The sequence below is a fragment of the Thunnus albacares genome, chromosome 4 (genome assembly GCF_914725855.1).
Source record: "Thunnus albacares chromosome 4, fThuAlb1.1, whole genome shotgun sequence".
Taxonomy (NCBI): Eukaryota; Metazoa; Chordata; class Actinopteri; order Scombriformes; family Scombridae; genus Thunnus; species Thunnus albacares.
In genome coordinates this window covers 3,907,819-3,920,667 of record NC_058109.1, presented here as the reverse complement: position 1 = coordinate 3,920,667, position 12,849 = coordinate 3,907,819, and the positions used below count along the sequence as shown (strand labels likewise).

At 35.2% G+C, this 12,849-nt stretch overlaps 1 protein-coding gene across 1 annotated transcript in view; it reads left to right on the top strand.

Moving 5' to 3' along the window:
* The window catches only part of LOC122981168 (hemicentin-1-like), a 738,767-nt gene that overhangs the window by 135,927 nt on the left and 589,991 nt on the right, over positions 1-12,849 (top strand). The window contains exon 4 of the mRNA XM_044349769.1: positions 637-915. Coding sequence (XP_044205704.1) covers positions 637-915 — 279 coding nt within the window. The remainder of the gene's footprint in view (positions 1-636; positions 916-12,849) is intronic.

Sequence of the window (12,849 nt, the reverse complement as noted above, 5' to 3'; positions counted from 1 at the left end):
ATGAAACAGTTAGTCAGAATATAGGTGGTGTTATTGATTCATTATTGATATGTTGTTCAGTAAAGTCTATAGACTATTATATAAACAGATCACTTTTAAACAGAGTTTACAGCAAAGATATTGTGTCAGATTGAGAAGCACACCCTGTATCCAAAACCAGCACAACACCTCTCAGGTACGAGTGTGATGTAACGAGGCGTCTGCAGGGTGGTCACATGATTTTTGGCGTAGTGAAGCGAAGCATTGAAACGTTGTGCTGCGATACATTTGCTTTGAAAGGTTGATATGATATTGAGTCGTCTGCATCGAGTGTAACATCACTAGTTTAGTGTCGTACAGAATATTGTATGAATCTCAGACTTCATTGTTAAAATGTAGGTTTACCTCTTGTCTCATTAGAGCTTCATTTGGTTCACATTAAATATTTAATCAAAATTGAATTTTAATTTTAATGGATTTGTAGGTTTTAGGAGGAATTCAGATTATAAAACATGAACAAACCTGTTTCTCTGTTTTTCCTCTGAAATATGATCATATACAAGCAGAGACAGGTTGAACAAAACATCCCAGTATTACAGTTCATGTCTGATCCTGTAATTGTTCTTTACAAGTTATTGTTTTATACTTTGTTCACAGGTGCAGCTACAAAGCCATATGTCACATCACTTGATGTAACAAAGAACTCGGCACTGCTGCAGTGTGAAGTTCGAGGTGCTTCTCCAAAACCTAAATTACGCTGGCAGGACAGTGATGGAAACATCCTTCAAGCTGAAGAACCAAAGGAGACAGAAAGAGGAGGCCGCTACGACGTCATCCTCAACATTACTGTGACCAAGACCGACAACTATCGCTGTGTTGCTACGCAGGAGGAAATCAACCATCAGATTTATGCTGAGACACACGTGTATATCTCTGGTGAGTTTCTTCTTAATCATATTTTAATATTCAAATGATTTTAATTATTAACATGTTTTTAGTTGTGAATAAATTTCAATGTGTGCTCAGACTGAACACAAAGTGAATGAACTCAAAGCAAGTTGAAAACATTTTAAACTGAGTGAAAACTTCACACTTACACTGAAGCTCTGTGACTCCACTTCAGTAATGTGCAGAGATAAGAGGGAGAGGGAGAGAGTCTGGAGGAAATAACAAAGACACACACACACACACACACACACACACACACACACACACACACACACATACAGTAAGTGTGTACATTCTCAGCCAGTTATAGTAAACGTCTGTATGTTCAGTACAATAAGTTTTTGTGCTGAATAAACACAGACTGTAAAAACACTCCAGCAGTCAAATGAACTTTGTGTTCAGTCTGAAACTCACAGTATGAAAACACAAGTTATTCCATCTCACACTATAATATACTATATCACATCTGGTCACCACTTCTTCTCTCACTGGCTTAGAGTGAGTAGAAGAGGTAACAGGTCATTATTTGACCTGACACTGGTTAAACTGGAGTTATAGTGGGTGAACTCCACTTGTTAAACTATGATGAGCGATAACATGAATCACTCAACATCACAGATTTTAATTGACAGATTAAATTAATGTGATTCACTTTAAGTTAAACTGTATTTCAAAGAAGTTATGACAATAATAACATTAAACTAAATGACTCAGTTATTTATGTTATATAGTATCATCTGCAGCTCAAAGTGATTTACAACAAAATAAATGAATGCACCAAGTGCTTCACAAGAAAAGAACATAAAAACATGTAAAAAAAAAACATTAATGTAACATAAAATGGAAAATAAAACCTACTTGATAACATTAATAAAAATAAGATCAAATAAAGTGAAAGTACAATACATAGAATGTGTACTTCAGTGGTGATAATTTGAGACTTAATAAGTGAAAACATGTGAACACAATCTGTAAATCAGCACCTCGGTCTCTGAAGCTTTAAGCAAACAGAACCTCCCTTTTCCCAACAGACACAGACTCACCAGCGGTCTTGATTATCAGAAATAAAACCTCTTTCAGTTGATCCCAGAACGTCTTCCTACAGGTTGAACCTCACTGTGGCTCTTATCTGTGTCGGCTGCAACCCAAAGCTGCTCCAGAAAGAAACCTCCCTTAGTGGTGCTGTGAGGATTAAAAAACACACCATACAAAGTCATATTCAGTCTCCGTCTGTTTGTGTGTTGTGTTGAACATGTCATTTACATCCTCTGCTCCAACTGAAATACACGTCATAGAGAAGTCAGAGACTGTGATGATCAGCTTCTCTCTTCTGTTTAAAGTTATTTCATGTAGCAGAGTGCAGTCATGTGAATGTGAAGGCAGGATGTTTGTGAAATCTGAGACTGTGGTTTATTTTTTCAATCAGTTCTGTTAAATAAACCTGCTAACAAAGTGTTACCTGTCTGTCATGTTGATATCTCACAAGAATAATTATGTTTTCCTTTTTCCTTTTGGGTGGCATCTTAAAAGACACAACAGCTGAAAACTCTGGTGAGTCCTGATTTTAATGACTGATCTCTACATCTGCATGTATGTGCTGTAAAATATTTACATCAGTAAACCTCAGTGTGTTAAACTGACTGGATCATTCTACTTTGTGTAAGGTCAGACTAATATTCATCACTTACAAGTGACATATACCTACATGTTTTTATCTTTGTTCAGAGGTAAAGTGGTACATAGTTCCACAGGGTTATAAAAGGTTATTGTTACTATTTTATAACACAAGGGCCTACAAATGGTATTTATTGTTCATATGACAGGATGATTTGTCTGTGCAATAACCAATAATACTTTAATAACTTATCTAAACTGGTATCAATCCAGTATATACTGGATCAGTGTGTCTCTTGATACTTTGACACAGATAAATGCATCAATCTAAACTGTCCATCACAATGAAAACCAACTTATATAAACTCAATCACTTTATTAAGTTCACCTCACTAAAACTAATGAAGTCTGATGAGTTTTGTAATGAATTCCACTTTCATGAAGGTTTTAATATTCAGGTTTTTGTTGTAACTGTTTTAAGAAAGATGTTGATTCAATGCAGGCTGTGTTTTATAATATTGTTTATAATATTTAATCTACCGTCACTCGCATAAAATGCTGCTCTTATATAAATAAAAACACTCCAGTGAAATGTTTCATCAGCGTCTGTTGGTTGCAAAATAAGAATTACAATAAATTTGATGGTCAATTTTCCGTTCAGCAGCACGATCAAATATTTCTCTCTGACACAATGAAGAGCTGATAATATAAGAGGTTTATGTACCTTTGACAAACATGTTTAATATTTGATAACAAATATTTATATGTAGCATCATCTGATATTTCACTCTCACTAAAACTATTCTAAACTAAAACATTCCTTCATAATAATAATAAGAATAATAATAATAATAAATCATGTAATATCTGCTGAACCTTTATAAAGAATCAGCAGTTTAGTTTATCATCAGTTTATCATTTGGCTGCTTGAATCTTATTTTCATAAGTTGTGTTACAGATCGTGATGCTGCAATAACTTCCATGTTTACATTGTTGATGGTTGATTCTGATTGGACGCTGCAACAGATGTTTAGGAACTTTGACCATGTTTAACATCCAACATGATAACAGTATATAAATAACAGAAAACCACAAAGAGCAAAATATGTTTCCTTGAACTAGAAACTGAAGTCAAACTAAAAACTAGAAGCAAACTGTAAATATATCCAATGATAGATCCTGGTAATAATATGATACCATGAAGACACATATAGGCTTTGGAACTGCAGTGATTATTGTAAAATGTCAACTTGAAATGAATAAATATTCTCTTCAGTCATTGTGCTGCAGTGAGAATACTAGACATGACAAACATGTTTGTAGAAATGTAGCTTCAAAACACTTTCTTCATTCATTACAACTGACTGTTGGTTGATTACAAGCAGAACTTATTTATTATCATGTTTCTAATTCAACCAATAATAGATGTTGTGTAAGCATGAGGCTGCAGCAGAGAACCACAAGATGCTGCTGTGAGCTTTTGTTGGTTAAAAAGAGAATTTTATGGGTCTGTATTATTAGCAAATGTGTGTGGAGAGTAAAACTGTATCTCAGTAAACATGTGAACTAAAATATGTGAATGTGTCCAGAAATCTAAATATTTATCAGATATGAACATGTGAAAAAGAATCTGAAAGTATTTAGTCATAAACTGAATGTAAATGACTTTTTCTTCATGAGTTAAAGTGTATTTAGCTTCAACAGACTCCTGCTGCATAATACCAGACTGTATCACTCTGCTGTCATTGTGCTTCAGTAGCTGTAGAGTCGACTCACCACCAGGCAGAAGCATCTGTTGATTTAAATCTTGACATTACTGGACAGTAGTTGTTGCAGTTTAGCTGCAGCAGTGTAAGTCTATGTTAGCTAGCTAGTGCTACTTAATGTCTCAGTGAAACATAAACCTCTAAGCTGCATGTTCAGCTGGTTGGAGAATATCTTGTTTTACCAAAGTTTATCAATACTAGTGATGACAAAAACTATCATAAAGTGAAGATGTTAATCCAGAGTCCATCATAGACTTGTACTTGTGATCCTCGGCTCAGGATGTAGAAAACCTGGACTATGGACAGATTTCCACACACATGTGCAGATCTCAGGTACGGCAGGAGTGTAGCAAAAGTCACCTGTAAAAAGCCTAAAGTGGAGCGACAGGACAGTGATTGAAACATCCTTCCTACTGAGGATCAACACGTCTCAGAAACAGGAGGATGCTACAACAACATGACCCTCCTCACTACTGGGACCAAAACCAACCTCTGAGCTGTGTAGCCGAGCAGGAGGAAACTGCTCATAAGATCGATGCTAATATCACTGTGTCTGCTGAGAGTCATCTCACTGCTGCTTTAATCTGTCAATCATTTTAGATTTTAGGAGCATGCACACCTTTAGTTGTTCTCTTTGTGTAGGTTATGATGTCTGTACATGATTTACAGTTACATTCTGAGTCTTACATTAACTTCTTTTTATCTGTTTCAGGTTCCTCCACTGGACTGATTGTTACTATTGTGGTTCTTTGTGTTGTTGTTCTTGCTCTACTTGGGATTGTAGCCAGGTATTGCATCTCACAAAAATGTAATAAAGATACATTTAAATAATATATTGTATCAACATATTCACAATGAGCAGACAACACAACAGATTTCTATCATGTTAATCTTAACCATTGTTCTGAGCTTTTCATAAAGCTTAAATTTAACTTAAATATGAATATTTCAAATACATGAATCTATTTCCATAGTTGTTCATTCATACGTATTTTTGAATATCATTCAGTTCCACCCACGTTTTCCTGTTGAATCAGTTCATACATTTCAAATGTAGGGCTTGAAATTCACTTTCCAAGACAGTTAATTATCTGATACATTATTTTATTATAACAACAGTGAACACACACAGTAACACACAAGATAATTATGTCTTACACATGTTTTAATTCAAACATATCAGTCAGATGGACACAATGCAGTTCATGTGAATATTAACTGGAGAACTTGTGTTTCCAAAGTTGGAATTTTCTTTCATATATTTGTGTTTTCTCTCCTGCAGACTGACGTGCTGCCGGTCCAAACAATCAACTGGAGGTTTTCCAGTTTGACAGAGGCCTTGAAGTTGGCTGCTGAAGTGTGTTTGTGTTGTTGTATCTTGATTTTTGTGAGGATCAGTTTGAGTTTTAGACCAAAGAGTGAAGACATTTTTGGAGCAGTTTGGGCATTTTGTCCAGTTCTCATTTATCCAAAGGATGGTTTCTAAGTTGAGGTCTGGTTTTAGGTTTAAAGATAGAAATAGACGACTGTATAAACCTGTTAACTGAAAGATTAAACTTCCTGTCTGACTGCAGCAGGACCAGGAGGAGGCAGTGTAGCAACAACATGATATCAAATATAAAAGACTAAAATGCCTCAAACAGAGAACAGAACAGTTTCTGCTACTGACCTTAAAACTTGTTTTTTTTCATAACTACAAACCCAAACATTTAACCTCATTAAGTCATATTATAGTAATCTCACTAACATTTTGTTGGAATAATTGAGAGAAAGCAAACACTGGTATGAAAGGTTACACTTGAAAAAGTCCAAAACTAACCTTTAAATGTTCAAAAATGTCATAGAATTTAATTTGGAAATTTGCAGAATTTCACTGTTCTGTCTGGTTTGTTTAGATAAAAATTGCTGTAAATATGCTGAGTTAACCAAAAGTCTGATTTTCATCCACAGTCCCTCAACAGGTGTTACATAGTTCATCTAAAATAGTTCATTCAAATATATAAAACACATAATAAAATAGAACAAACATATGAAGAGCAATTTTTTTAAAGACTGGAGTTAACAGGCTGATGGCAGCAGAGATTATTGACCTTTTAATGCTGACAGAACTGATTGTCATTGAACCTTCCTTTAATTAGAATTATATTAACTGTATGTGTTTAATACTCTGATGGAAAACTAATACAGTCTAATACAACAGGATGCAGTAAATCCTGCCTTCATCAAGGTTCTAATGTTCAGTTTTTGTTGAACCTGTATGACAGAGGTGTCGACTCAACTTGAGTTATTTTGGAGGCTTTAGTTTGTGGTGCTGTTGAATTGTATTGGGTTTTATACTGAGAGGTGTTTTCAACTCATTGAGTCAACAGTGTCACAAACTACAGCCTCCAAAATGACCATAAAGTTGATTTAACACCTTTTAGAAAACAAAGTTAGCAAAAGTTGAACATTAAACCTTCTATAAAGTTATGAGATTACAGCAGGTTGTTGTATTAAACTGCATCAGTTTTAGCTTGTGTACCTAATAAACTGCAACAGAGAGTAGTTCCACTCTTGTGCTTTGAAGAAAACTCAGACTAAGAGCAGACTCAGTCATTTCCTCTCTGATTCTTTGCTCTGTTATGTTTTTATTGTTTTATTTTAGTATTTTGATGGTTTATTATCACCTCATTATGCATTTCAGTTTTATTCTGGCTCTGTTGTCCATGTACAATAGATTGATTTCATTCATAAAATGGTTTAATGTCAAGCTGAAGTACAACTATAAAACCATCCACTGGACTGTTGTTGAGAACATTATAGTTCATAGATAAATGACATGAACCTGCATAGAAACACAATCAAACTACCTGAGACAGTTTGTGATTAGTCATTTTGGATTTAAGACTTAAACAGAATGAAAAATAAAAAAATGTGATAATGAGGTAGCAAAGCAGGATAATCAAACAATCACTGAAAATAAAAATCAACATACAACAGAATTAAAGTGAACTGAGTTAAAAAGGGACCAAACTCTGTCCAGTCCCTGCTGCTCCTGTCCTCAGCCTGCAGCCTGCATGGTAGCTCACTGCCATCAGTGTGTTTATGAGTGTTAATGGATGAATGAGAGAAAAATTGTAAAGCACTTTGGATAAAAGTACTATATAGATGCAGTACATTAGCAAATATTATCATCCTTAAAGATCCTCACTGAGTTAAACTTGGTGTAGGAGCCAAAATATGTTGTTATTTCTGTTTATATATCGACTTGGGCATCACGTATTGCGTCACTTACGTTGCTTAACACATGGATGTGGTTTCCTATTATTTTACCTGTTCACTTAGGTGGTGGTGGGAGTTTTGGACAAAGGGAGTTGGTAGAGCTCTGATATTTTCTGTTGACCGTCACCATCATTACAATCATCACCATCGTCTGTTCATCACTTTAATTTCAGTCAGATTACATTTTTTGTATATTTTTTGTGCAACAGCTGCTTGTCAGACTCTTTCATTTTTGCTTATTTTTTTCAATAAAACATCAGTAAAACATCATCTGGACTTCAGGATGGTTTTGAATGGACGTGTCACATATAGGAGCCTACTGAGTCTCTTAGTGGCCTTTTTTGAAAAGTAGTCGCTACACTTGGGCATTAAGAAAAATATAAGACTTCACTGAACTGAAGCCTGCTGTTGTGCTTTGAATGTGAATATTTTGCAGCTAAACTGAAATAAAAATGATTTGTTTTTTTTAAACAAGCATGTGTTATTTCTTTGTATTTTTTAATGTTCTCAGCCAGAATCAGTCAGTTACAGTTTCATACTGAACTATTAACTGTTGACTGATCTTTGATTCGTGCTGAAAGTTCATGTATGTTCATGTTTACTGATGATGCACTTGCAGGTTATCATGTAATTTCAGGCAGTTCTTCATCATTTTTGTTCAAACGTTTGAATAAAACATGAAAAATGTCAAACTATGTTGTGACTGATTTGGATGTTTCTGTCTGTTCAAACTTTGATAAGAGAAACAAAAGTGATGATACTGTATTGGCTGGATTTTAAGATGATCATCATACAACATCTGTTTCTGATGAAGACTTCTGAGTGAACTATGTAGCAGATCCACTGTATTTAAAACTGCTTCTAACAAACAGACAGTTAACCAGCCTGATAAAAGGTGAATATAGCTCTAAGTTTATTGTGCTAATAGATTTAACTTTTCAGGGAAGGATTCTTGAAAGTGTTTTTGTTTTTTTAATTAATTTCTTACATGGTGATATTAGTGGCAGATCAACAAAGATCCTCGGTTGGATTCAAACTGGTGACGTTTGTGGTTCATGTTTGACATCTTAAACCATAAAGGTGCCCAACTTCTAAACTCTTATTTCATGTCGCTCAGTATAATGAAACTTTTTAGACTCAGTGACATGATGATATGTAAATAAAAAGTACAGTATACACACTGTTGCCTGTCAGGGAGAAAATATCCAAAAGTACAAAGTACATTATTTCAGTCAGATTACACAACCAGAGATTAAATGTCAGTGTGGAGGTAAAGTATTGCTCAGGAGGAGATTCTGACAAACTCTCTACAGTTTTTGTCTTGATTTCACAGCTCACAAATTAGTGGAAATTATGCTTTTATTGGGAAGGATTTGCGGCGGAAGCGTTGCTGCCGCTGCTGATGGAAAGCAGGCGGGTCTGATGGAAACTAGGGCTGAATCCAAATGTCCAGACTTCACCGCACTTGCAGACTCACGAACTTTGGGGGCGCGTTCTGGGGAAGTCTGCGAGTACTGAGGGTCCAAACCCACAATTCATCAAGTCCACAAGGAGCCTCAAGCTGACTTCCTGCAGACTTCCATAGAGTCTGCTCTAGGTGCAGACTTCACTAGACTTCACATGGAGAATTACCCATAATCCTGCAGCAATAGGCTATAAAGTGACGATGTAAAGAATCCAACTAGTTATTACTAATAAACAGTAATAAATAAATACAATAATATTAACAGTGATAATAGGATGTAAAATATTTACTTTTGATGACGTTGTTCACTTTTGTTGTGTAGTGAGGTATAATGTACACACATAATCTGTTGAAGTAGATGCAAAGGTTGTTTTTTGTCCGTCAGTTGAGGATTTAATGTGAATATAATATCAGTGTTTAGCAGCTCATGTAAAGGGAAAAATCTCACTGATCATTCTGACCAGATGTGTTGAGTGTAAAGAAGCAGACCTGCACATATCAGAACCATTAAGAGTTGTTCAGAAAACCACTTTGAAATGAGTTACAGGGTCAAGAATTTCAATTTATCTCCATGGAAACAGTTTGTATCCCGTTGCGGCCCTCGCAGACATGACGTGATTGCGTTGCCTCTGAATCAAGTAGATTCAAGTTATTCAAATAAATGAAGCAATTGTTGCAACACACCACTGATTAGATAACTTCAGATTCTTTTGTTCCCCCTCCTCTCTGTGCTCAGCAGCTCTCAGGTTTCAAATTCAAAGGGCTTAAGTTAATTTGTGGACATGATGCTGTTATTGGTACCACTTTCTGATAAGGCATCCTTTATAAAGGGTTTATAATCATTAATAAAAGACTTAATTGATGGTTCATAAATACTACTACCATTTATTAATGACTTTTAAGAGCTGATCACTTATCAGAAAGTGTGAAACATTTACAGTTATAAATGGTTATAAGCCATTAATTATAAGGTTTGTGTTTCACATGTTCCAAGTCATCATGTCTGAAGTTATATTATAGTCATTAATGAAAATAATTAAATTCTACAGTTATAAATGTTCATCTGGATGACCTGCAGCCTTTCCAGAAGGTAAGTGGTTGAACATCGGAGGTGTCTTCCTGAAGAATTAAATAAAGCAAAAGTTATGGATGTATAGAAAGGAGAGATTTTTCACAACCTGGCAACCCAAAATTATGTTTGTTAATAGCTTATGAATTATTTATAAAGCATTGGTAAATTATTTATTAATTAAGTCGTTAAGCCTTATAGGGTGTCTTATCAGAAAGTGGTATCCTGTTATTTAGAAGAAATCACCTGAAAAGGATTGTTTCCACTGCTGAAGTGCAGGTCAGGAGGAACAGCTTACAGATATTTGTGCAATAACAGGAAAAGAACAAGTCTACAGTTGGATTTCAGGACCTTTACTTCTTTTTCTTTTACTAGGCTGTTATTCACAGGTAGTTTCTAAACAACAAAACAGTGACAAACTGAACTTTTGGCTCCAAAATGTGCCATTTGGCTGTCAGATCGTTTTCATTCTTGGTTAAATTGAGTTAATTTGTCAAAATGATGCTGTTATGCTGAAGAAAACACACCAATGAGGGTAACAGTTGGTTTTGAGGACCTGTTGTTTTATTTCTTACACAACTACAAATGAAATGTTAATGTGAAGATAAATCACTGATCAGGTCACAGTAGTTCATATACAGCAGGGGTCGGCAATCAAGTTCAACCAAGGGCCAGATTTTTTCAGCACGGTTTTTTGGGGGCTGACGTTGTACAGGCACAGTGAAAACACATGTTTTTACATGTTGTTGTTTGTATAAAACAGTTTTAGGATGGTATCTGAGGGCGGATGTCATAATTTTCATTAGTAATCCACACACAATAAACAGTGGCATGCTTCATTCATGGTTGAAGCTTAAGTACCGTTATTAACACAGATCTGTTCTGGTCAGAAAGGACACATTATGTGATGTACTTGTATCAGTGTATAAGAGGTTACAAGTTCATATTTATTGGGATTCAGGTGAACCTTGTTTATATATTGTTATCTTCTGTAGATTTATGATGAGTCCTGTAAAATATTTGATGCAATCTATAAAAGGAAAAACTTCAGCTTTCGTTAAGGGCCCAAATATTTCTGTTGAAGGGTCAGATTTGTTTGCCCACCACTGATATACAGTATGTTGAGATGACGCATTTATTGTGAAAGGGGTGTTCCGGATGTGCAGCTGGTGTTGAAGCCGAGAAACCGAAAGTGTTTGTGGATGAAGCAGTGACGCTGTCAGGAGTGGCTAAAGCTTCGTTATATAGAGATGTCAAAGTGATGCTTCATCTCCAGGTGACAAAGACAACTATGGAGCTTCTTCCTCTCGTGTGTGTTTCTCTCCTGACTTGGTCTGGAACAACGTTTGCTGATGAAAAAGGTAATAAAACGAATCACTTCCACTGATAATCAGACTGAATTATGTTTATTAATTGTATTTTATTTAAAATGTGTTAATACATGCAGGAGTCCGGAACCATACAGAATAAAAATGACTGCATAGTTTAGTGGGTAGATGACGTCATCACCTGCGACTGTGACATCAGCAAGTATCTGATGTTAATAATCAGTATATTAATATGTATCCTAATAATGATCACAGATCAGTGTTAAAACATCACAACACAGGTGATGTGATGTGATTACAGCGTCCCTCTGATTCATTACAGTCTTATAATAAACCTGCTCAGAGTTTAGATGTTTACCATAATTTAGGAGCTCTTATAAGAGGGGGTTAATAACTTTAAATGTGTCTATTTACACATCCAGCAGACATGCAGCAACATTAGGGTCATGATAGTAATCCTACCAGGTAAGATTGTTAGACCTGTTTAGTGCACCTCCTGCTCCACCTTCTGAAGACAGCACTGTAATAAACTAATAATTGAACTAGTCTTCCTACAGCTACTATAAAATGTATTCAGTTTTTATGTTTTATTTTGTTATCTATTTGTGTTGTTTTTTTAATGATGGCAGAATAACAAGGATTCATTCTCTGGACACCATATATATATATATATTTTTTATTTTATTTTTTTTTACAAAATTTCAAGGCAATCCATCCAATAGTCGTGGAGGTATTTCAGTCTGGACCAAAGTTATGGGGGTGGCTGACATTTGTAGAGCCTCAAAGCTAAAAACCAACATAAATCATCATTTATTGGTCAATTTACCTTAAAGATCCCCTCCACACTTGTTTTAAGACACATACAAATATTGTGCTTTGAACAATAATCTGTCTTATATTTTTTCCCACAAAAACATTTAAATTACCTCATTAAAAAAGTCTTACAATTACATCTACTCCCTCTCCTTCATTAAAAAAAATCCTCAATCTATGAATATTTTAAGTATTTTGAACTTCAAAGGTTTAATTACTGGACACAAGATGTCTCCTCCTTCACTGTAAAGTCCATTCTCAGTGTTTGTGCACTGGAGGCTTCATGTTTTCACATCATACTTGTGAAAGTTGGATACTGGACCACGATTGGCACCAAACTAGTTGTGATGTCACAAAATCATCTTGTACATACACGTGTTAAACTGAGATTTAACTTGAGCTCAGAGAAACTTTCCTCCTTCAGCAGATGAAAGTGAAAACAAACTCTGCATATAATGTTCATCATTCTGCACAGTGAAACTCAAACATTGAAAAAGAGTAACAAGGAAGTTTATTTGCATTAATACTGACTCCTCATTTAGTTAGTTTCAAGTGATATGGTTTTATCAAAGAATATTTCCACAATACCCGACATGTGTAAATAAA